Source organism: Amblyomma mixtum, chromosome 7 (assembly GCF_055824585.1).
Source record: "Amblyomma mixtum isolate Tamu chromosome 7, ASM5582458v1, whole genome shotgun sequence".
In the NCBI taxonomy this organism is placed as follows: domain Eukaryota; kingdom Metazoa; phylum Arthropoda; class Arachnida; order Ixodida; family Ixodidae; genus Amblyomma; species Amblyomma mixtum.
The window spans coordinates 69985345-70010905 of NC_143018.1; the positions used below are offsets into that span (position 1 = coordinate 69985345).

The 25561-nt window shown below is 45.6% G+C and overlaps 1 protein-coding gene across 3 annotated transcripts; it reads right to left on the reverse strand.

The window, feature by feature from the left end:
* Nucleotides 1-2710: 2710 nt before the first annotated feature.
* Nucleotides 2711-22365, reverse strand: LOC149336391 (uncharacterized). Of its 3 annotated transcripts, none has more exons than XM_089552857.1 (6): nt 20725-22365; nt 19751-19829; nt 19105-19179; nt 14726-14856; nt 6666-6774; nt 2711-2778 (listed from the first exon to the last, which is right to left on the reverse strand). In XM_089552857.1, exons 1-6 carry the CDS (start codon nt 20738-20740, stop codon nt 2733-2735), a joined length of 456 nt encoding a protein of 151 aa, XP_089408983.1. In that variant the 5' UTR covers nt 20741-22365; the 3' UTR covers nt 2711-2732. The 3 variants fall into 3 exon arrangements, with proteins under 3 accessions (XP_089408983.1, XP_089408982.1, XP_089408984.1); XM_089552856.1 differs by having other exon boundaries at nt 19751-19832; XM_089552858.1 differs by having other exon boundaries at nt 2711-2783; nt 19751-19832.
* Between the last annotated feature and the right edge of the window lie 3196 nt (nt 22366-25561).

A 25561-nucleotide genomic window follows, 5' to 3' on the forward strand; every position in this document is an offset into this window, starting at 1 on the left:
ACTTACGCACATTCACGACCACAAACAAAAACTGCTAACATGTTTGCGGTATGCATCGCAACGAGTTAAGCCGTGCTTTCATCGCCGTCAGTATCAGGTCAACTTTATTCTTTACTACAAGAAAACCCGGTGCCCCATATGGAATTATCGCTGGGGATGCAACGCTTTGTAAAACAGATGCGCAGTATTCTGACTCACTGGATCACGCAGTCGTTAATTCCCTTCCTTACTGGTTCGCACAATGGAAAAGTGCTGAAGAAAGTTAGTCATAATTACTTGAGCTATGCAGTCGGCCCTTATATCAATGCTCAGTTCGGAAAAATAAGTAATGAGGCAAATGCAGATAAGATGAGGATGATGCTCCTGTTTGGTTAGGATGAGTTGAGTAAAACAGTTTTTAACGAAGAGCCCTACGAGGTCCACCGAGTGAAACCAAGCACCTCTGTTTTTTTTTCTATATGATTCTGCTTTTTAATCAGATCCTCCTCGCCCCTTTGTAATGCCCTGCTGGGCCCTTCCTGTATTAATAGTAATACTATGGTGGGACTCAGAAAAATAATTGGAAAATAAGGTTTCCCGACCTGTGCCGGTCCGGTCGCTATATCATCGTTTCGCACCGATTTAAGGTGTGAAAGTGTCTGTTGTTAACAAAGTACCGAATTTGAGTGCAGCTATTGCTAAAACGAAAGAAACAGCAGTGAACTGGGGAGAAGCAGACAACCTTTCGCCACTCCTCCGTCGCCGCCGTGCACGCTGCAGGACCGTTATTTGCTCATGACTGCGCAATGCTAACCTTCATAGCCACCGCTCCATTCAAATCACGCGCGCCATCGAGCACCCTGCGGTGCGTGGAAGGGTAGTGACATCTTGTAGTAGGCAGCAAAGCTGTTTTGCGTTGTTTGAAAGTAAGGCACTAGATGGCGCGAGAGCAGCTATGAAAACTCATGAAGGAAAAAAAAGTCTTTTAGATATTTAGCCGCCATTTCGGGACTGCCCGCTCCTCTTTACCTCGGGGAGCCGTATACACCTCATACGAATTCAGCACTAAAGAGGAAACCAATACCTTTAATAGCATCACAGACATTCAGAAAAAGAACAAAAGGATCTATCCTCCTCCGGATAGATCGCTTAGCTCGGCTGAGGCCCATGACTGGAGAAGACTCCAAGCTAGAAACTTCGCATCCCCGCTCTGGAGGAGCTGGACAGGAGGTGACACGAGGGAGGATGCGGAGGTGTGCGATTTCTGCGGGCATACCGCTACACTCGAACACATACTATGGAGATGCCCCAGTGCCCCAGGATATGGCAGAATCAATAATGCAGAGGAATGGGAGACCATACTCAGAAGTGCCGACCTTAGCATACAACGATACGCTACCCGCCTGGCAGCAGAAGCTGCGCGACTATACCGTTGCTAGTCTTCCAGCTGCGACGCTGCCCCTCCCCGGACGCCTGCGTGCGGACCCGGAGGGGCACGGGTCTTCTTCTGGCGGAAATAAAGTTTCTTCACTCACTCACTCACTCATGAAGGAAGGAAGGAAGGAACTGTGAAAACGTGAAGCAAGGAAATGGAGGAAAGTAGAGGGACTGGAAGAATGATTTTTTTTGCGCGTGGTTTACAGTAGTAGTAGCAGTCGTAGCGCGAACGGGTCCTGACAGCTCTGTAGTACGATAGTATTTGTAGGGGCCATACTACCAAGGTCTATTGAAATAGGTCGCGAAGCCGGAGCCCGAATGCGGTCCAGAACCAAGTGCTAGCGACATCAAATTAGGGGTGGAACTAAAGCGCCAAAATGAAATGAGTGGACAAACACGACTAGAAGAGGAAAATAATTGGGACATATTTTGTGTTTCAAAAGCATTCGAAAGCAATTGCAGTGATTACTTTTTAAAATGTTTTAGTTGTGTGCATTTTGTTAGAAAGTATAGCGCTTGCTTTGTAAAAATTTTTATGACAGCGTTCGCTCAGAGCAGCGGCAATGGCAGCGGGACGATGCCAAGGTTGACGGTGCTCTGATGTCATACCCTTGTTAGGGTGGCTACCCTTGTCATATCTTTTGACCATTCTGCTAGCCCTACTTTTTCCTCGTTGCTTGTTGCTCGAGTTCTTGGTGTGCATCGTTCGTGTACAGTTTCCGCTTTTCCCTTTTGCCAGCGCTTCTGTGTAGTTTCGTTCGGTTGGGTGCGGTTCTGTCGCTTTTGCCCCAAAAGGGCATCGTCTGTGGCCATGGGGCCCCCGTACGCAAAAAAGAGGTGTGCGGTTGCACGATGTGCGAGCGAGAACCTGTCTGGCGGCGTCACATCCCAGTCAAAACGCACTACAGGAATTTACGACAGAAAACTTCTGTAGTCTGTCGTATTTTGGGCATGTAGTATTTCTGTAGTCTGTCCTCTGTAGTCTGTAGTGTCGTACTTCTGTAGTCTGTCTTCTGTAGTGTAGTATTTCTGTAGTCTGTCTTCTGTAGTGTAGTATTTCTGTAGTCTTTCTGTAGTGTAGTATTTCTGTAGTCTGTCTTCTGTAGTGACGTAATTCTGTAGTGTCGTATCTCTGTAGTCTGCCTTCTGTAGTGCATTTGTGTAGTGTGTTGTATTCCTGTAGTCATTACCAAGTACGCTTTATTTGTCAATTAATATGCAGCTACAGAGCAGCAGTCTGACTCTGAACATTCGATGCATTCCTGCAGTACAGCCAGGTATAAAAACGCCTCACTTGGAGCAAATCGACTATTTATTTACATATATACAGAATTTTTCTTCAGCAGGTCTCTCTTGTTCAGACTGTCCTAGGTGAAGAAAAAGAACAGTGATATATATAGTATGCATACACAACAAATGCATGCAAATGTTACAAAAGTCATACAGTGGAATCTTGATTATGCATTCCCCTTTCATGCAACGATCCACATTTAACATCAAATTGGCACGGGCCCGACGTAAACCCATAGGAATAATGCATTAAAGCCTCAATTATACAACTGAAGAATATGCACACGCCGCTTCATACGATGGCTGGCGGGAACCGTCCGGAATGGGAGAGACATTGGCATGCAGAGCACTTTACTGACAGAAGTGACGTCAACCAAGCTGTTTCCAGATAGAAATCAAGATGCAGACGTGCATGCAACGTGTGACCAAGTGCATCATGGCCTGTAATGACTGTTCTGCCAACGGCTCAGAATGAGTCCGTGCATGCAACCCGCATCTATCAGTGCGAGGCGGTCCGCCTGGCCCGTTTTTCCGCGCGCTTCACTTACGAAGACGTTGCGGGAATAAAAACTGCACGTTCATACCACCATAAAGTTATTGTAGAGGCGGTAAAAAGAGTAGACATTTCTGTGATCGCTGGTGGCTAGTTCAAAAGCGCTTCTCGCTACACCTTGAGTAAAGCACATGTTAGGCCTACAACACCAAGCAAGCGGTGTACTGTCAGCCGGCAGAACGCACATCACTGCAGAAATCGTGCCAAAGGTGGACATTGCGCTTTCTTTTTTCCTTTAAGATACGAATTCTTAGTACAACATGAACTGGTGGGCGAGTTGGTCTGACATATCTTAGTGAAGCAGCGCAACGGCACAAGGCCAAGGGAAGAAGGGGACAAAAACAGCGCTGAACTGACAACAAATGTTTATTCCGGATGCTAACAGCATATATATACTCTTTTGCACCTTAGAAAAAACAAAGAAACAGAGAGCAGCAGAAAGTATCAATCCCAGTCATTGTGCGCATGCAGCTGTATCGCGTGTACATCGATCATTTGAAATCAGGAAGTTGTGCTCTTTCACCGAGATGGCAACGGAAGGAGTGCTGATACAATTCACACCCAGCTTCATGATCTCAGATGCCTCAATAATCTCTCGTGTAAGCTTATCCTTGTGTTTGGTAACAACTTGGCTGTTTTTGAATTCTGGGTAACATGAACAGTCACGACAGTGAGTACCTATGTGGCGGGCCGCGTTCTTGACATTGTTTGCGTGCTCTTCAAGTTTTTCATTAAGACACCGGCCAGTTTGGCCGATGTATGACCCACCACACTTCAACGGGACTGAGTACACCACGTTGTCTTGGCATGGCACATACTTCATCCTGTGGTTTTTCTTGCAATTATGACCAGATTCCGATCTTTTATCCGGGCGATTAACTCTCGCACACAAGCCACTCAGTCTGACAGGAGCCGAAAAAACAACATCTACTCCTGCCTTTTTGCCTATTCTCTTCAAATTGTGGGACACAACATGAACATAAGGTATTACTGCCAGATTTTTTTGCTTGGATTGGGGGACAGCTTTGCCCTCCTTCAGCTTTTTCAATATCCCTTCTGCTACTGATGCCAGAATATGAAGGGGGTATTTTGCGTCTGTTAGCCTATCAACCTGATTGGAGAAACTAAATTCAAACTTGTGTGGGCAGGATTTTTGCATGGCATTTTGAAAGCATGACGCCACAATGCCTCTTTTAACAAGCTTCGAATGGGCTGAGCTGTATGGAAGTAAGGGCTTTTTACCCCTAGGATCAAATGCCCAGCATACATGGAAATCAGTAAAATATAAGGTCAGATCAAGGAACTTAAAGCGATCATTCACAGCCACTTCATGCGTAATTTCCAGCGGCGAAAGCACTTCACAGAATATCGCGCACAGGTCATTCACTTCCGCAGCGAAGCTAGCCGGGTCACAATCTAGTAAAATTAGGTAATCATCTACATATCGGAACACTCTTGCAAGTGTTGAGCTCATGAGTGATTGTTCGAGTGCCCTGTCAAGCTTAGCAAGGAACATGTCACTTAGCAATGGAGCGATGCAAGATCCTATGCAGATCCCATTCTTTTGAATAAAAACAGTTCAAAAGAATGGGATCTGCATAGGATCTTGCATCGCTCCATTGCTAAGTGACATGTTCCTTGCTAAGCTTGACAGGGCACTCGAACAATCACTCATGAGCTCAACACTTGCAAGAGTGTTCCGATATGTAGATGATTACCTAATTTTACTAGATTGTGACCCGGCTAGCTTCGCTGCGGAAGTGAATGACCTGTGCGCGATATTCTGTGAAGTGCTTTCGCCGCTGGAAATTACGCATGAAGTGGCTGTGAATGATCGCTTTAAGTTCCTTGATCTGACCTTATATTTTACTGATTTCCATGTATGCTGGGCATTTGATCCTAGGGGTAAAAAGCCCTTACTTCCATACAGCTCAGCCCATTCGAAGCTTGTTAAAAGAGGCATTGTGGCGTCATGCTTTCAAAATGCCATGCAAAAATCCTGCCCACACAAGTTTGAATTTAGTTTCTCCAATCAGGTTGATAGGCTAACAGACGCAAAATACCCCCTTCATATTCTGGCATCAGTAGCAGAAGGGATATTGAAAAAGCTGAAGGAGGGCAAAGCTGTCCCCCATTCCAAGCAAAAAAATCTGGCAGTAATACCTTATGTTCATGTTGTGTCCCACAATTTGAAGAGAATAGGCAAAAAGGCAGGAGTAGATGTTGTTTTTTCGGCTCCTGTCAGACTGAGTGGCTTGTGTGCGAGAGTTAATCGCCCGGATAAAAGATCGGAATCTGGTCATAATTGCAAGAAAAACCACAGGATGAAGTATGTGCCATGCCAAGACAACGTGGTGTACTCAGTCCCGTTGAAGTGTGGTGGGTCATACATCGGCCAAACTGGCCGGTGTCTTAATGAGACTTAAAGAGCACGCAAACAATGTCAAGAACACGGCCCGCCACATAGGTACTCACTGTCGTGACTGTTCATGTTACCCAGAATTCAAAAACAGCCAAGTTGTTACCAAACACAAGGATAAGCTTACACGAGAGATTATTGAGGCATCTGAGATCATGAAGCTGGGTGCGAATTGTATCAGCACTCCTTCCGTTGCCATCTCGGTGAAAGAGCACAACTTCCCGATTTCAAATGATCGATGTACACGCGATACAGCTGCATGCGCATAATGACTGGGATTGATACTTTCTGCTGCTCTCTGTTTCTTTGTTTTTTCTAAGGTGCAAAAGAGTATATATATGCTGTTAGCATCCGGAATAAACATTTGTTGTCAGTTCAGCGCTGTTTTTGTCCCCTTCTTCCCTTGGCCTTGTGCCGTTGCGCTGCTTCACTAAGAGATTCTTAGTACAGATACTGCAACCTGCTTCTGCGTAGTGACAGCGGTTTTAGAGAAAGTTTGAACAGAAAGACATGTCGCTGGCATGGCCGTATACTGTGCACTGCACATCTCCGAAGGGTTGTAGTAGTCATATTCCTGGCGCGTCGTTCATATTTTTTCGAGATTCATCCGACAGCTACTTAATGTGCAGCAACAGAGCGCTCGCCTGCCTTGTCTAAAGCCGCCTCTTCCACGCTGAAAAGCCTGGCTGTGTGCGGTCTCAGAACAGTCTGCTAATGTGGTCCATAAGTGCTGTTAACAGTCTGGTTCATAAATATAATCTTCTGTGCGTCATCTCAGTAGCAGACTATCCTTAAGCAGAACTTGGGTAAAGCAGTATCTCACTATAGTAGGCAAATTCCAGTGCGATTTGCAGGTTATTCCAGTGCCTAAGTGTACCATACAGACAGTTAGGAAATACAGTCAAGTTACGAGTTTTGTAAGCACATGAGCTTACCCAATCTATTCATGCATATAACAAGAGACTATTGGCTTGAACAGATATTTACCGCCGCAGGCCACAGCACTTCTGTGCCAGGTAGCGCGTCACCTTCTTGTGGTACTTTTGGAGATCCTCAGCCGAGCAACCCTTCAACTTCAAATAGTGCCAGAAGGAATCTGCACAGATGGGGTAATAAGTAATGTTAGTGTGGTTGAATATAAAAAATGAGCAGATCGAATAATGAGCATTAATACACCTAACATAGGTTGTCAGTTCGAATCCGTGCTGCAAGAAAGGCTCTAACTTAACTAGTAAGTTTATGCTGCACGACAGGCTGAATCGTATGACACCATCTGGTACATTCATGCCAAACGGTTCACCCACTAATTTTACAGGAATGTCGTGACTAAGCAGCCAGACTTTAATGCCTGCCAGACAGATATACATATACTGATCGATATAGTTTAGTTTCGAGCTGTGGTGCTCGAGCATCACACTGCCACCTGCTATTATTTTATTCCATTATCTAACCACCTCGGCTCCCATGGCAACTACTGGGATACACTGCTGCATTGGAGGCTGCCAACTTGGGTTCTATCCGTGGAATCAGCACAACTCAGGCTCAAAACGCAACCAGGCTGAGAACGCAACGCAATGCTCTAAAATTACTACCTCGGGCTAATAGCTCTGGGAGCAAAGCTTCACACACTGGTGCATAATATTATACTTCAGATACATCCAGCAAAGCAGTAGAGAGAAAAGCCCTTTGATGAATAACAAAATTTAGCTGGAGTTTAAAAACCCACTTGCACTCTGCGTAGGTTTGGGACTTGGGGGAAAAAGAGAGGTGCAGGAAATTGCAAAGGTTTTCAAGCAATTTCAACAAAATTTCAAAAATTATACAGCCCCTGAATTAGGGATGGCATACATCAAAGTGGTGACAAATGGAGTGACAAAGTTCCTTACACAGTGTGTGCACTGATGAGGAATGAGGAGGATTTGGTGTTTAACTGGAAGATTAACAGCAAATAAAGTTTATTGCGCATATCTGCTGCCTATGAAAGGCTAACCGCCGAATTCAGAAGTGCGCCTCAACTCGATACTCCGTCTCCACTCTGTGGAGTGGAGAAAACAACTGCTCTTCCATTTGATGGGCAGTTAGGATTGAAGAATGCCACTCGGCATTTCTTCAGACAAGGAGCTGCTCTAGAGACCTTCTTCCAACTGCCGTCCCTCGAGGAAGCATGAAAGGCAAATGATGATGAGAATAAGGCGAAAAATTGCCTTTGGCTACAAAAAAGCATGGCATGGCTATTATGTGTCTGTTTTATCACGCTGCACCACCTTAAGAACACAAAGAACCTCACCGTTTATTAGCCTAGTAAAACATCTTTTGCAAGCTGCCTGACGAAAGCAACAGAGAAAAACTACCGGAAACGCTTGCACATCTGGCAACCTTTGCCACCAATGATGTAGCGTCTATGTAGGCATTTACGAATGGTGTAAAAACTGCCGTTCGTCAACTTGTGGGAGGCTGCAGGCCAGCGGCGAAGCTGAGAAGTACCAAAATGGGTTTGGATTTATGGGGTTTAATGTCCCAAGTGACTCAGGCTATGAGGGATGCCATAGTGAAGGGCTCTGATAATTTCATCCACATGGGGTTCTTTCACGTGCACTGACATCGCACAGTACACAAGCTTCCAGCATTTTGTCTCCATCAGAATGCGACTGCCGCGGCCAGGATCGATCCTGTGTCTTTGAAGTCAACAGCTGAGCACCGCAACCCCTGAGACTGCTTCATCATCAAATTATGCATTACATAAATGACACTGCATCACAGAAAAGGACTAACAGTCATGGCCAAACTGTAGTTACAGCCAAAAGTTGGCACCGTGAACCTGCTCCCCACATCCAAAAGCTTAGACAGCTTCAGCCAACACACAGGAATCAGATTGTCTCCCAAACCCCATGACACTGCCTCCCAAAGAAGGTGGCAGCCAATAAGTGGGCAACAAAAAAGTAAACTGTGGGTAACAACTTGAACGTCTTGCATCACGCTACAAGGTGATGTGAAATTTGAGGAAAGGCCCCAATAAGCACATAATTTTTAGATTTTCAGAGCACTCTTAGCCCTTTAAATGCCAAATGTTTTCCTAAAAAACATGCCAGAAATTTTAAGGAATCAATTTTTTTGTGTACATTATTCTTGAAGCCACTTCATTGCATACACATGGGTAGCTGCAGAGCAGTCAGCTCAATGCACCGATTGTGGTTGACAGCACTCAGACATACAGACAAGGGACAGAAACAAAAAAGATGATGGCACAGGCACTGAACTTAAAACTTTTCCCAGAACTGCCGACATACTGCATAAATACCCACACCACAGGCACCAACACGCAGCGATTTATGCACTCGTGGTAACAAGAAGTGGTATGAGAAGTAGTGGAAAAACAACAAAAGCTAGAAGCAAAAACCAGAGGACACAGCACAGGATAAAACCAGAACAAGGTGAGAGAAAAATTTATAAGCAAGTCATTTTTAAAAGACTGCCAACAGTGGATAGGTTTGACCGAAAGAATATTTAAGAACTGGTCTGATAAAATGGAACTAAAAAACCTTATACACAAACACAGACCAAGCCCAGTGAAAAAAAAAATGAAGGAGAAATGGCAAGAAAAAACACGCAATAGAAGCAAAATGGCGATTGGGTAAGCAAACGAGAATTAAGCAACAAGCGAAGGTGAAGTGTGCTAAAAATTAAAAGGATAAAAGGGGAATAAAAACGCGCATGAGCCACAAAGGTGAAGCCAACAATTAAGATGGTTAAAAGTGGAAGATGACGTACAGTGAAGCCGAGAGATAAAATATAAAAAAGTGAAATTCAATAACCAGTATGAAGGCAAAAATCAAGGAAAAACACCAAAAGAGGGAAGTTGGCAGAAGAGGCAAGGCATGTAACACACATGTAGAACCAGGGCTAGATCAAGTACGTCCACAAAGAAAGGCAATCCTCCGAGTGAAACCAAGCGTGTTCTTTACATTCACCCCGGAGCCTGAAAATCTCTGCGGCTTCCACCATTGCATTGCGTCAGCTTATTACGGGGCTCTATTAACACAGTGGCTTTCTCGAACTTTGGGCAGCATGGCTTTTTTGCGTCCCATTATCAGCAGTGGACTTGCAGGTACCTAAGAGATGTACCCGATAAATCAGTGTAATGCTCTCTTAGCCTTCCATTGATGCCAATGTATACCTTGCAGCAAGAAAAAGGGATTGAGAAAGCACTTCTTGTGCATGCCACTAAGGGTTTCTGTGCAATGCAGTGCAGCCTGTTTCTTTTTTCTTTTTCATTGACGATCCTAGAGAGGTGTGATAGGTGATGGGGGGGGGGGCGGCAGCAAAAAAAGCATCTACTCTATCTCTCGAATTTTCTAAAGGTAAATTTCACAGAACCTTAAGAAAATCGGAGAGAAAGCAGGAGTAGACATTGCCTTTTCTGACCCCCTAGCACCTATTGCAGTTGCAGAATCCTAAATGAAAAAAAAAGACGCTGCACCACGCAGCACAGAAAACCCTTAGCGCCATGCGCGGAGGGCATTTAATCAATCCTTTTGTCTTGCGGCAAGGTATACATTGGCATCAATGAAAGGATAAGGGAGCATAAGATTGATTTATCGGGTACATTTCTCGGGAATCTGCCAGTCGGAAAGAGCAAAACCACAAAACTATCACACAGAGGCAGGTGACAACACAAGGCCGTACTGACAACTGAAAATTTATTGAACAGCAGTGCTTATATAGACAAGTCACGTGTGTAATCTGCAAACAATCGTAAAGAGGCAAAAAAATTCAATGGCAACCATAGAGCTGAGCAAATATGACAATCACCTGCTCAAAAACGAAACAAAAACAACCGGGGGAAACACAGACAGAAACGCTAATTTTCCTGAAAAATGAACACAGTAGGCGTGCTGACACACTTATCTGGCTCTGACCTCAAGATGGCAACAGCCTCGACAATTTCTCTTTCCAACTGCTTCTTTCTTCATCCAATAATCTGTGTGCAGTTCAGTTTGGGATAGCAGTCTACAATGAGACAGTGAGTGGGACGGCAAATGCCTCCGGGTCTACTCAAGGAACACGCATACTCTTGCAAACAAATGTGTAAACATCTACCACTTTGGACGATATAAAACTGGCCACAGGTGAGGGGAATCTCGTACAACATGCCCGTTGGCGGTACTTTTTGAATGCCTCATGCCATGTGCAACGGGGGTGGTGTACACGATTCCTCTCAGCTGTGGTCGATTTTATACCGGCCAAATTGGTAGATGGTGAAACACTCCCTTGCAAGAGTATTAGCATTCCTTGGGTAGGCCCGGACGACCTTGCCTGCCTGTCCACTGTCCCAGTTGTAAAGACTTAACCTAAACTGAACTGCACACTATTATTGGATGAATAAAGGGCCAGTTGGAAAGAAATTCTCAAGGCTGTTGCCATCCTGAGGTCGAAGCCAGATAGGTGGGATAGCACGCCTTCTGTGTCCATTTTTCAGAAAGAATTGGAATTTGTTTCCCTCCCTAGGTTGTTTTTGCAATGATTGTTTGCAGATTACATGCGCAACTGATCCATATGAGCACTCATTTCTTCAATAAATGTTCAGTTGTCGTACCGCCTTGTGTTTTGCCTGCCTTTGTCCCATTCTGTTTTGCGGTTTTTCTAACGATTTCCAACCAACTGGCCTACAAGCACGTCCTAAATCTGCAAGTCCATTGCCAAAACTGTGACCGAAAAAAGCCATGCCACCCATGTTCGAAAAACTGCCATTGTGTTAAAAAAGCACCAGAATAAGCCGACATGAACTGGTGGGAGCCGCCGGGATTCTGAGGCTCGAGGATTAATGGGCAAGAACACCCTCAGAAAAAAAGATTGCCTTTCTTCAGGATGTTTGACCTAGCCCTGGTTTTAAAAACATCTTGCATGCCTTGACTTTTCTGCCAACTCCTCTATTTTCGCGTTTTTGTTTGCTTTTATCTTTAATACTAATTGAATTTCACATTTTGATATTTTATAATTTAACAAAACTTCTGTTTGGGCTAGATGGTGCATAGCTATAAATGAAATGAAATTTAAGCGCACACGAAAAACGCACACAAGAGGAGATACACACAGGACAGGCGCTAACTTCATCTGATTTATTCGCAGGTAAGAGAGCGAAAATATATACATAAAACGAGGCATGCGCAGTAAAGAAACAGATCCTCATATCACAATGCGTGCTCAAGGTATCTGTATTCTGCCTGCAAAAGATTAACTGATGTATCACTCACACAGTCATGCCCCCTCTTCCTGATGTGAAATGCTTCTAATAATTCACGTGCCGTCTTATCACCGCTCCTGCCAAGAATCTTTATCTCCTTCAGCCGCGGCTCGCACGCTCTGCAGTTCGCACAATGGTCAGCCAAATGTGTCCCTCCACCCCTTAATGCCCGCAAATGTTCCCCCGCCCGGTCATTGACACACCGCCCAGTCTGGCCTATGTAAGCCCTACCGCAGGTCAAAGGTATCTCGTAAACGACACCGGAACAGCAGTCGACATACTTCTTTGAGTGCTTCTTCCTGCAGCCACTCTTCTTTTCCGTGCACGAAATGCGTGAGCAAAGGTGGGCAAGTTTCTTCGGTGCGGAGAACACCACAGGAACGCCGTGTCGGCTTGCCACCTTCTTCACATGATGGGCAACCTTGTGGATATACGGAACCACTACTGGTTTAAACGAGTTCCTTTCTAGTACGTTCGCTTTGGCGAACATGACCTGCTTGGTTTTTCGAAGAAGGGCCTCGGCCACAGAAACAATGACCGCGCCGACATAGGTACATAGGCACGTCCTCAGTAGGTACCTGCAGAAACACCTAGGCTCTCTACAGGTCCATGACCCCTTTACTGTAAAAAACTCGCTGCAGGTTGTACAGTTTCTCGAGGGTAATTCTGCAGTTGGGTATATGTTCTCGGTAGATGTGGAAGATCTGTTTTATTCTGTGCCCCACGATGTTTTGTTCGGTGATGTTAGGAGCGCGATAGAAGAAAGCGGAGAGGTGGAGTTCCAGAACTCATGCGGTCTTACAGTGGACAATTTTATGCGCGTTCTTGAGTTTTATTTAGGTGTCACTTTTATCTCTTTTGAGAATAAATTTTATCGTCAGAGACAAGGGATCTGCATTGGGTCCTGCGTAGCCCCTGTGCTTTGTAACCTGTTTTTAGCTTTTATTGACCGCGCCCTTGAGCAAAGCTTTAATGGGAAGGGAGTGCTGAAAGTTTTTAGGTACGTAGACGATTTTCTTATTGTTTTGAAAAAACTAAACAACATTTCTTACACCGAAGCAGTTGGCAGCATCCTGGAGAGCTTTCAGCAGAACGGGAGGGGATTGAGATTTACGCACGAACTCCCTTTACAAGGTTCGTTGCAGTTTTTAGATGTCAATTTTACTATAGGAGTTGATCATGTTTGTTGGGAGTACGCTCCGAGGGCACAGAAAGAGCTTTTACCTTTTGATTCCGCTCATTCCAAAACAGTTAAGAGGTCTATTGCCGGCCTATGCCTGGGGTCTGCTCTCTCGAAGTCGTGCCCGCGTGCTATGCAGTGTAGCTTTAATAAGCAAGTACGCCGGCTACTTATGGCTGGGTTCTCCTGCGCGGTCATTGTTTCTGTGGCCGAGGCCCTTCTTCGAAAAACCAAGCAGGTCATGTTCGCCAAAGCGAACGTACTAGAAAGGAACTCGTTTAAACCAGTAGTGGTTCCGTATATCCACAAGGTTGCCCATCATGTGAAGAAGGTGGCAAGCCGACACGGCGTTCCTGTGGTGTTCTCCGCACCGAAGAAACTTGCCCACCTTTGCTCACGCATTTCGTGCACGGAAAAGAAGAGTGGCTGCAGGAAGAAGCACTCAAAGAAGTATGTCGACTGCTGTTCCGGTGTCGTTTACGAGATACCTTTGACCTGCGGTAGGGCTTACATAGGCCAGACTGGGCGGTGTGTCAATGACCGGGCGGGGGAACATTTGCGGGCATTAAGGGGTGGAGGGACACATTTGGCTGACCATTGTGCGAACTGCAGAGCCGAGCCGCAGCTGAAGGAGATAAAGATTCTTGGCAGGAGCGGTGATAAGACGGCACGTGAATTATTAGAAGCATTTCACATCAGGAAGAGGGGGCATGACTGTGTGAGTGATACATCAGTTAATCTTTTGCAGGCAGAATACAGATACCTTGAGCACGCATTGTGATATGAGGATCTGTTTCTTTACTGCGCATGCCTCGTTTTATGTATATATTTTCGCTCTCTTACCTGCGAATAAATCAGATGAAGTTAGCGCCTGTCCTGTGTGTATCTCCTCTTGTGTGCGTTTTTCGTGTGCGCTTAAATTTCATTTCATTTATTGATATTTTATCTCTCGTTTTTACAGTAGCTCATCTTCCTCCTGTAGCCATGTTAATTCTTGGCTTCACCTTTGTTGCTCATGTGCATTTATTCCCCTTTTATTCTTTCAGTTTTTTAGCTCACTTCACCTTTGTAGACCAATTCTTGTTTGCTTGCCCAATCACCATTTTCTTTTCACGGCATGTTTTTTCTTGCCATTTTACTTTTATTTCACTGCCCTTGATCTGTGTTTGCGTGTAGTGTTTTAGTTCCGTGTTATCAGACCAGTACTTGAAAATTTTGGTCAAACCGTTCCACTGTTTCACGTGCTGGTGGTCTTAAAAATGACTTGCTTAAAACTATTCCTTTAACCTTGTTATGGTTTCATCCTTCCCTGCTCTATAGTCTTGGTTTCTGTTTCTAGTTTGTGTTGTTTTCCCACTATTGGCCATATCACTTATTGTTGCCACGAGTGCATAAAATTGCCACCTGTTGGCGCCTGTGTTTTGGTTATATATGCAGTGTTTCGGTGATTCTGGAATAAATCTGTAGTCAGCACCTGTGCCCTCACATTTTTTCTTTCTGACCCCAGTCTGTGTTTCTAAGCTCTGTCAACCACAAAGGATCAGACCAACTAGACCGACAGCTTGTCCTATTCAAGCTCAATGCGTACTTTTCAAAGAAATGCTATGGCGAAAACACTGTACTTACAGTAAAGCCTGCTTGACTGAGCGAATACCACTGGCAATTCGCAAATTCCCAGCCTGCTCCTGATTGCTGGCTCAAGCCGCACGCAACTTTGTGGCTTGCACGACTTCCACGCAACTCTTGGTCCCTTGAAACTGAAACATAGAGGGATGAGTGAGAGATATCAGATTTGATATGCTTGTATTGCTGCAATGACTAAGAAAAAACGATATTTTCCATAAGAACAATTATTATTTCACACTAGCTTCGCAGAGTAAACCTCGTTTATCACGACCTCGTTAACACTGACATACTGCACAGTCCCAGCCTGACTGCATCTAGTTCTATGGTGTCATATGCTTGTTAGCTATGAGCCCTTGGCCTTGCACCGGTTAATACAGACAACCACGGAATGGGCAATCAGCTCCGACCTTTTGAGTCATAGATACTCACAAGCTCAGTGGTCCCAGGGGTTCTAGAAATATTGGCAGGGCGACACAGTAACAAGCATTCCGCACCACTTGCTCTCGCTTCATTGCAAAAAAACTCTCACAGCAGACCTGTCCTCCATTTTCCAGTGTGAAAATAATCAAATTCAAAGCATGCACACAAAATGTGGACCTCTCTTCGAACAGAGCTTCAGAAATACGGGTATAATTATTGTAATTAAACCTACCTGCAGTTTTCAATTTATCCTAAAATTTTATGCAACTCGACAAGCAATAAGCATTAAAAAGGAATTAAAATAGCCAGCACTGTTTAAACAATATAGCTACGAAGAAATACGAGACGTATCCACTACTCTCCAGTGGTTCTTTAGCTTCATGCATTATCAATCTACACTTTCTTACAGGCACATTTGCACGTGAAACTTGGGTTTAACCCAATCTTGATGAATCTTTCTGGAATGCAACAATCAGGAGAAACCAGTTTTACTCAAAAACAAAGGGCCCTATACAATGCATCACAAGGCCGGCTAGGCGCACTCAAGACTACAGCCCCTTCCACAAGTCTCCAATTTGCCTGTCCTCTACAAGTTGCAGGATCCCTGTCCACTGCTTGTCGAATTTCGCTATCCCGCCTTGCTAGTTCTCCCACTGCCCTTCTCAAACTCTTGGAATTCTGTTGCTCTAGCAGATCATCAGCTATTGTATTATTTTTTGTTTTAGCACTACACACTCCATGCCAACAATGCTGGATAATGTACTTTAAATAGGTTTGTAGAGCGTGCAAGTGGCTTGCAGCTTGACGAATAGGTGAGAAAAAAACGCGAGCCTGACATATAGGTGTGAAAAAAACGTGGGTTATTTGGAAGAAATGGGCTTGGGCAGGAGATGTAATGCAAAGGCAAGATAACCAGTGGTCCTTAAGAGTGATAGAGTGGATTCCAAGAGAAGGCAAACGTAGCAGGGGGCAGCAGAAAGTTAGGCGGGCGGATGAGATTAAGAAGTTTGTGGGGATACGGTGGCCACAACTGGCGAAGGACAGGGTTAATTGGAGAGACATGGGAGAGGCCTCTGCCCTGCATTGGGTGTTAGACTGATGATGATGACAACCTGGTGAATTTGCCTCGCAACAACCGCTGCAGCCTGATATTTTGTAGAGCAGCACAATGGCCTTCATTTTTTGAGTGGTGAAGTATTCAAATAGCATTTTGTTTCAACCATGAGTGTAAAGGGAAGACATTTTATGTTGCACAAAATGAAGGAATTACATGCATACTGGGCTTTGGAAGAATGCCCTGTGGACATTACAAAACACTGCCATCCTTGCTTTATCTCTGCCAGGTAACAAAATTCATTATTCTCCAAATACTTTGGACAAAGACAAGCTGCCGTGCACTCATTCGAGCTCAGTGGACTTTCCCTCAAACCAATCTTCAGTAAATAATATCAGGATTAGGCAAAAGTAACTGTAGTGTATTTCAGTGAGTCAGTGCCTTTTACAGAAAGTTTTGGAAACAGAAAAGTTTATGAGCTTTGTGAGCACATGATTGCCCAATCTATTTACATAGTCAAATGGGAAATTTGCCTTCCTATTCAATTTATGCACATTCAAACAATATTTACCGCTGTAGGCCACATCAGTTCTGTACCAGGTAGCACATGCCAAAAAAAAGCCTTGATAGCGTAATAAGTAATGTGTGGTTGACTATAGAACTTAAAATCTAGACCATATCTCTTGGATCTAATCTTGACATATTTCTGCATAATACTATACTGCAGATACAAAAAGCAAAGCAATAGAGAGAGACAGAGAAACTTTGCTAATGAAATGAACAAAATATTTACTTAAAATCACTGACCTGTTACTCAGCATGAGGGAGGAAATAAGAGGGAAAGACGAAGGAAAACAGGTGCAGAAAATTGTTAACGTTTAGAAAATAATAAATTTAAACAATTTTTGGAAATGATGTATTCATTACTTTACTTGGTTTTAAAGGGTTTAATGCCACAAAGCGGCGCAGGCTATACAGGGCGCTATTGTAGAGGACTGGAAAATTCTTTAGGTGTGCTGACATCACACGGTACCTGGGCCTCTAGCATTTCGTCTCCATTGAAATGAGACTAGTACAGCTGGAATCAAAACTGGCTGGAATCGAACCTGCCTCTTCCGGGTCAGCAGCCAAGCACAATAACCACTCAGCCACCATGACGGCTCCCATTTGGGGTGACATGCATCAATGTGGTGACTGACGGGGCTGACAAAGTTCACTTCAGAGAGGGTGTGCATTGATGAGGTTATATAGTTCAATTCTCCCTGTGCCACATAATTAGACAGGTAAAAATTTATTATGAGCATATGCTGCCTATGGCAGGCCAAGAGATGTAAGACACAAAGCATATGTCCATAAAATGAAAGCAAGAACAGCACAATTTCCTGCTGTGAGTAACCGCTCCACTATCCAAAAGGATAGCCAGCTTCTTTAAAAAATGTATGTCCTGCCTATGTCCATTTATGATTCCCGCTCAGATTTTAATTCGCATTTATTTCCAACCAACTCAGTTCTCTCCCAATCTCTTATCATTAACCCTATGATTTTCCTGAGTGGTTCACCGCACTGTTCTCAATTTTAAGCCCTTTGTAAAGTACCCCACTTTTCCCGACAGCTTAGCAAAGGCAAAGCAGTTTAAAATTTCTTTTTGAGCATACTGCAAGGTGCTGCTCGTAACTTCTGAGTGCATGCCTAAGGCAATAAACCCCTTTCTTATTCTCCCAACCATTTCTTTCAAATGCTCTATATCTGTGCGTGACCTGGCCGAGGTGTATTCTGTTTCGACTTCCAGTACCTTACTGCATTTCATAAAAAGGCCTCTTTCCTGATTATTAAGTATTGATTTAGCTCTCATTTTCACACTGAGTATTGATGTCCTCAATCATTTGCAAGAATTCATCACTTATACTACAACTCACCATTAATACTACAATAACATGAAATCAAATATAACTGAGCGGTTCTCCATGAGTCTTCGCATTTCCTGAACCAACCTGCTGCTATGCAGAGAGGGTCACCTCGTCTAGCATCATCACATCTTGTTCAGGGTATGTGGGTTGTGCAAAGTAAACAACAGTTGATTTCAGGTCACTGCAGTCAAAGCTACAAAGTAGCTGGTGCAATGAAATGTTAGTTCTAAGAAGGTCTGCTCGTTTTTTTTTATGCAGGCCCAAGTGAACACAGGCTAAACTGCATGCTGTTTGATGTCAGTGCAGGATAAAGATCCCCAGGTGGCCAAAATTATTCTGCAGCCCTCTGCTACAGCACCTCTTTTCTTCTTTAACTCCCTCCTTTATCCCTTCCCTTGCATCATTGTTCAGGTGCCTATCAAGATGTGAGACAGTTACTCTGTCACTTCCTTGGCTCAAAAACCAATTTAAAATTTTTCAAGGATACTGTCAAGAACGTAGAGGTACAAACTGTACAGTATAACCACATGCCACAGCAATAAACCAGCAATACATCTGCGCTGACAGGAGCTTGCCAAGTACGCTGCAAGGATGCTATGCCACACAAGATTTGGTGTCATCATACAATGTTACTTTACTGACTGACATTTCAATGTACAAGCACTAAATACCATTAAAGTATTATTGTACAGCACAACGTTTTTAAAAGATAAACGAACATTTTGGCCCTTTTAGAGGACACACATGCATAAAAGGCAACAGGTGTGGAATAGTCACTGCACCTGAAGCAGGCTCAACTTTATAATAACAGCGCAGTGTCAAGAGCTACATGTGCGACTATATTTCGTACAAATTTGCAGTTCATGTAATAAGCTGAGGTACTGCTGTAAAGTGCATGTAGAGTTCTGCATGCATTTTTAAACACAGCAGTGAGCCTATGTTGAAAATATTTTTCAAAACAGGCAGGTAAGGTATGCGTAACTGAAAAAGATAATTACCATGAATGGCTTGGAGGGATGGCACAGCTGAAGGCAGGAAGCACGCATGGCCCAGCAGATGCTGGCAGCTGGCAACTGCAGATAAATACGTCCCAACCAACAGCTGTCAGTGCCAGTGACAATGTCATGAATGACGACAAAACAAACTGTCGACTGCTTCAGAAACTAAAATGAGGTATTAATATAGGAACACAAAAAGCAATGAGGTGGCCCATGACAAAATAAATAAGGAGATTGTATGTGAAACACCCATACACATTCTTTGAGTACATTTACATGACTGTCATAACCACATTGAAAGATGAGCTGGCTGGAATACCGCTTTATTCTTATGCATGATGAAAAGAGCCCAACTATTCGAATATAGCATGCGCAGGCTTTAGTTAATTACTATTAGGGTGCCTTGCACCAGCGTCTAATGTATTTTTAAATTGAACATAGCACCCAGTCGACCAGTTTACCTTGCATAAATGAGAAGAGAAAATGCAAAAGACATGCATTCAATACCAAGGAGCCCGATATCTCACGTCACAACTGAGCATGATACGAAAATTAGTAGTGCATTTAACAAATTCCACACAAATAAAAACAGCAAAACATTTGTCGAGTGGTAATGCAAGTAGGGGCAAGAGCAAAAAAAAAATACCGAAGAACACTGGTGAGTGAGGTGCAGGGAGGTCTGTGGGTAGGGTTCCGTGCCTGGGAACAGTTCCGAGCGCGGAGAACTGCTGCCGGCAGTCAACCAAGAATAAATAAGAGAAAGTGAAAATGAATAACAAACCATCACCAATTGCGAACGACCTGAAAGCGGGCCGCATAAGCGAGGCATACAGCAAAAAGCTTGAAATCCCAAATAAGTGTGCAGTTGCATCCCCAACAGTTCAGTGCCCTGAAGGAGAGGAAGCATGGACGCCTACAGTTCAGGGAAGACACAAGAACGACCTAACTGACATAATATTGCCAAATTCTGTTCCAATGGGGAAGCACAGATAAAAAGTTTACAAATGACTAGTACATATGCGCCAGCCTTCCACATGCGATCACTGTCTTCAAAATAATTTGCATGACGAATATTAAGAAGTAAGCACTGATCCGATGAGCACCAACACCGAGCAAAACCATCCGTCGTCTGTTCGCAGTTCGCCTAGCGCGAGTGCTTCATCGCGCAGCACTGCCGCTCATAATAATCTTCTAAATAGCACAAATCCATCCGATGGGTACCAGCCGCGAGCAAAATCACCCGTTGTCAGTTCCCTCGCCTGTTCTCAGCTGTCCACGCAAAAGCGCTCTCACCCGCGGCACTGATCGTCGTCTTCTACGCAGTACAAATCCATGCCAGTTGAATGTAGTAAACATTGTAGTTTTTCGCAGCGCTAGCAAGCGACCGCATAACTCTGCTGTGATCTCTGGTGGCATTTTTATTTACCACGGCACCTGAGTACTAAACGCAGACTATGAAGCAAGACTTGTCACGCAGGCTATACGTCCGTTCTTTTCAGGCAACGCATTATAGCTGAGGCAACCGCACGCAGACTGCCTCCACTGCCATCCCTATATAGCCGCACACTAATAACGCGTGTGAATACAGATCAGTAATAGAGAAGCGGTGACGGTACTCACCAATCATGCAGCTCATCCAGGCTTAGTAAAACCGCGCCGTCGTCTTCATTGCCTTTCCAGATGACAAGACGTCGTAGCGCTGCCTTTCTTCACGGCTTTGCCCGTCCAAACTCACCGATGTTGACTGGGCGTAATACTCGTCGTTGGCTTCCAAAACACACTTCTGTTCTTCACACATGTCCGCCGCACAAGCACTCAAACAATGCCATGAAAATCCAAATAACACAAAACGTGAGGCAACGCACGCACTGACATGGCGCCGGCGTCAGCGGCTTTGCCCTTGTTTTTGCGTCGTTGAAAAACTGCAACTCAAATGCGCTTTTTTACTACTAATATTTGAATTATGTTCAGAAGAAAAATATTTCAATTGTTTTAAATTTATTTTTTTATTAAGTGCGAACACTAAAGCGCTTTTAAATACTTTTGTAGAAGCTGCGATCCTGTGATCCCATCACCCAGGGTGCCCCGGATGTTCTAGCAGACGATGGAGCAGACGACGGCGCAGACGACGCTGTTGACGGAATGAAATTTCGTTTGCTGCCAGCTAAAATCTCTTAATTGCGACAAAACGGGCAAAGAAATGCACCGTACCTCAAGCTGGTGCATATCAAGGATATGTTGGACGTGAGCGGTAGGACTGAGAGCAGCTGCGATGCATTACTTTGACTGACGCGGGCATGCTCGACGGAGATTTACACGAAACTGAGGGCTTAACTGTGACCCGTACAAGCGGATAACTTTGATATCAACTGCTTTGCGAAACTACGCCGATAGTTGCGTCACACTTTAGCTGATATGCAACAGCGGCTCGCACTCGCCGCATCTTGCTCGCGTGTACTTTCACAATTGAGCAAGAGCCCACATGGAAGCCGATAGAAGCAACTGTGTTTTCGAGTTCAGATTGTTCCGCGAAATACGAGCAGCTTGTTTTAGCACGCACTCGAATTGTAGTTCTCAGCCAGTGCGTCACGAGCGGTGACGATGGCCTCGATGACGAGCGTAAGAATCACCTTAAGGTGGCCGCAACGAAGCCGGTTTCCCAAGCGTATACAGTGAAAGCTCGTTAATTCGACCCCCGTTAATTCGGAAAATCGGATAATTCGACGCGCGCGCGAGGTCCCTACAATTATACATAGGAGTCTATGGGGCGAAACTCTCGTTAATTCGAACAAATTTTGCCGTGCGTCGGTTAATTCGACTTCACTCCGCAGCCCGCCAAGCCGGTTTGCCGAGAGCAAAAAGAAAAAAAAAACTGCCATGAGCGGCGCTACTGTACGGCTGATAGGCCATCCGTATGGTCATATTATCATCCATCCATCCATCCGAGGAAGCGAGTTAGCGGCGGCCGAAGCGGCTGGCGTCTTTTTTTTGTGCTTTGTTGTGTCGCAGCAGTCGCTACGATCGCGGTTATTTACGGCGCCTTTTTTGGTAAATGCGCGCTTTGTCAGCGTGTTTACTGCGCTGCTTGTTGTTGCTGTTTTGTTGCGACTGAGAGAAGGGTGAAAGGAAATTGCAAGGGATTGCCTACTGGCTCAGCCGAGCCACCACCGCTGCCATGTGCAGATAGAGGAGAGTTAAAAGATCAGAGGAAAGATAAAGAGAAAAGATAAGACGCGCGTCCCAGCAACAACGCCGTCCCCGCGAACGCCGGCTGAAAAAACAGATAAGCGGGGAGCCGCGCTCCCTTCACCTCCTCCCCACCTCCTCCCCGCGCTGCTTTCGGGTGGGTAGCGCGCAGGGCCTGCGCGCCTCGCCTTTGTGTCCTGTCAGCTGACCGAGGATGAAATAATTAAAGTGACAGGCGCTGACAACGACGACGATTTACGATTGTGAGCAGTTGTCCCAAATGCCGAAGTGCACGGTGAAAGGAGCCGCAGAAGCCTTGTCTGTGCGGGAGGACTTCTGTGAACAAATCCCTGACGGCGCGTGTGCCGCGGAGCACCTGGCAGCTGTTAGAGCTATCGTAGTCGCTCAAATTCGCTCGAAAAAGCAGACGGTGATTACAGATTTCCTTGCCAAATAAAGGTATACGTCCTGTTGCGGCAAACATTGTTTTTTGTTGTTCATTCGAAAATTCGACATTCGGATAATTCGACAATTTTTCGCGGTCCCATCAGTGTCGAATTAACGAGCTTTTACTGTATGTGAGCTAAAAGTTGTTTACCTGTGCTGCAAACGTGGGCTCAGTCGCAGTCCAGCCGCTAGCTGCTCAGTTTTCCAGCCTTGCGAGCCCAAGTCGCTGGCTGCTGAGCATTGCGGGAGCTGAGCTTTCAGAAATGACACTGCCCGCGAGCGCGCCGGGCGACAAGTTTGCACTGCTCCCTGGATGTCGTATTCGTCGCTAAGCCTGGCAGGTTTCATATCGATGCCAGAGCTGAGAGTGCTTTCGAACTGGCTAGCGCTGAGGTGCTACTCTCTTCACTGTACGTTGTACTGTGAACCATGTCTCGTAGTGAAATAAAGATATGCGCGGTTTCCGCGCTAACGGTGACGTCGAGGACGAGTTTAATAAACGCTGTAAGGCAGCAGATATTCGATGCATATATGTGTGCTAAATTTGTTCACCTATGCTGCATGCAAACGTGAGAATAAAGTCTCGCTCAGTCGCAGGACAGACGCTCGCTGCTCGATTTTCCAGCCTTGCTTGCTCAGTTCGCGAGCTACTGAGCCAATCATTGAGCGAGCCGAGCTTTCGGCAACGACGCCGCCCGCGGGCGCGCCGGCCGACGAACTGCGCGCTGCTCTCTAGCTACCCTTGTCGTCGCTAAGCTTAGCCGATTGCACATCGACGCCTAAGCTGAGTGCGATTCGGAACTGGCTAGCACTGAGGTGCTACCCTCGCCACCATTTTACTGTGAGCCCCGCGTCATAGTGAAATAAGCTCGGTTTCCGCGACCCCTTCAGGAGCAGAGCTAGCAGAAGCCAGGCGAGCTGCAATGGGCAGCAGAAGCGGCTGTGGGAGAAAATTTGTTTTGCTGTTACCGCTTCTACCAACAACTCGATATTGGCTAACGATACTCTATCCCAGAGCTTAGTAAATAGACGTGAACAAACAATACCAGTGAATTTTTCTGACGCCGGCTTCCAGGCTGGCAGGCCGGTCCCGAGAAGAGCGCCCTTACGCTTGCATGGCAGTGGCGCACGTCAAAACCGCCCCGACATTCTACTCTTCGCTCAGGTTGTCGTAGCACACTGTTAATAGCGAGGGACCAGAACACTTAAGTGGACCGAGCGTGAGGGACCAGAACACTCTAGAGGACGAGGCGCGAGGGCGCAGGAGACTGAACCAAAGCGCGCGATCGACTGACGTCAGTCCCAAGACTTCTCATTTCACGTGAGAATCAAACGAGCAGGCGAGCTGCAGGTCACTCTTGTAGGTGTGAGGAAGTGTCGTGGAGCTGCTGCCCGATCGCAAGCGACTGCTGGCCGCATGACCTTTGCTATTGCGAGTGTGAATGGACATTAAACGCACGTTTACAGTAGGGAGTCACAGAGTTCGCGCGAGTTAATTAAGCCCCTTGGTCACGGAGGGGGAGCCCCGAACTAATACATCCTCATGGGGAAGTCACTCACTGACCGAATTCTTGCGGCGCGACTTCATGTCGCAGAACTCGCCACCCAATCCTTGGCGTCGCGGGGTAACGCCACGTCGACTGGCAAATATTCGGGTTCTTGCTCCTCCGGGAAATTACAGCGCAGGCGCGACGCAACGGTCCACGCGCGCGCCCTTTCTAGGCGTCCGTGTTCAAACACGCTCATGGCTGTACTAGGCCTTAGGATTCGTACGCTGTCTCTATATTTAGCGAGATGGTTGTGTCACTGTCATGAAATTTTCAATGGAAGCAATGAACGAAGTCGTACGTAAGAATATATATATATTTTTTCATATTTTATGATGATCTTGCAGCGTGCGCGGCTAAAAACTGAAACGTGGAAACTTGATATGGGAGTCGCCTTGATCATTTATACAGGCAACAGGTCATGCGTGCGTAACATACATGCTGCCTTTGTGATAGCAGGACGATTACTGCGAGTAATCTTCCAGCTTTTTCGCCATCAGGTTACTCTCATTACGTGACGTTAAGCGACGCGTATATGTGACCTTAGCCTTTTCTCCGCATGTGGTAGTGGGTACAGTATGTTGCGAGACGCACAGGTCACAGCAGCCACGAGTACACTGACCTTCAGTAGCGCTATTCGTCATGTTCGCGCCGGATGGAATGAAGACGCTCGCGTGGCTCGCAGCATGCGCAAGCACTGCCTCATTCACAGGCACCGCTAGCATTCTCGCTGGTGCATATGCTTTCTCTTGAGCATGGTCTTCTTTCGCTCACACTGTCATGTGCGAACTGAAGGGAAGATTGATTGCGAGCGGCGCCTCTCATCCCCGCCAATTTTCGTGCGGCCGGTAGCTAGGTAGGGAAGCGAGTTGCAAACTCGAGTCGCGTTTGTGAATTAACACTTCATTTAATTCCCTCGATGATCGTCGCCAATCGATCAAAGCAAGTCGCATCGTCTTCGTGGCTCGCCAAAGTGCAAGCGATTTAACACGAAATTGGTGAATGTCCGCCTATCACTATCCCACGATGGCGCTACAGAAATTCGAGATTTCTGTAGAAAACCACAATTACCATCGACTGCAACCTCTAACACGACACTTGCCTCCACAGATATTTGTCCCAAGACAGAACCCACGACAGATATTTGTCCCAAGACAGAACCCACGACAGGTATCTGTCGCAAGACAGACCCACGACAGGTATCTGTCGCAAGACAGATACCTCGACAGGCTGTAGTGTCGCGCGACTGAACCCGCGACAGGCAACTCTGTCGAGGC

Coding starts and splice junctions, on each gene's coding strand:
- LOC149336391 (XM_089552856.1), bottom strand. Junction 14,857..19,104: donor ATCCCTCCAAGCCATTCATG/GTAATTATCTTT, acceptor TCTATGTTTCAG/TTTCAAGGGACCAAGAGTTG. Junction 6,775..14,725: donor TCAGTCAAGCAGGCTTTACT/GTAAGTACAGTG, acceptor CCATCTGTGCAG/ATTCCTTCTGGCACTATTTG.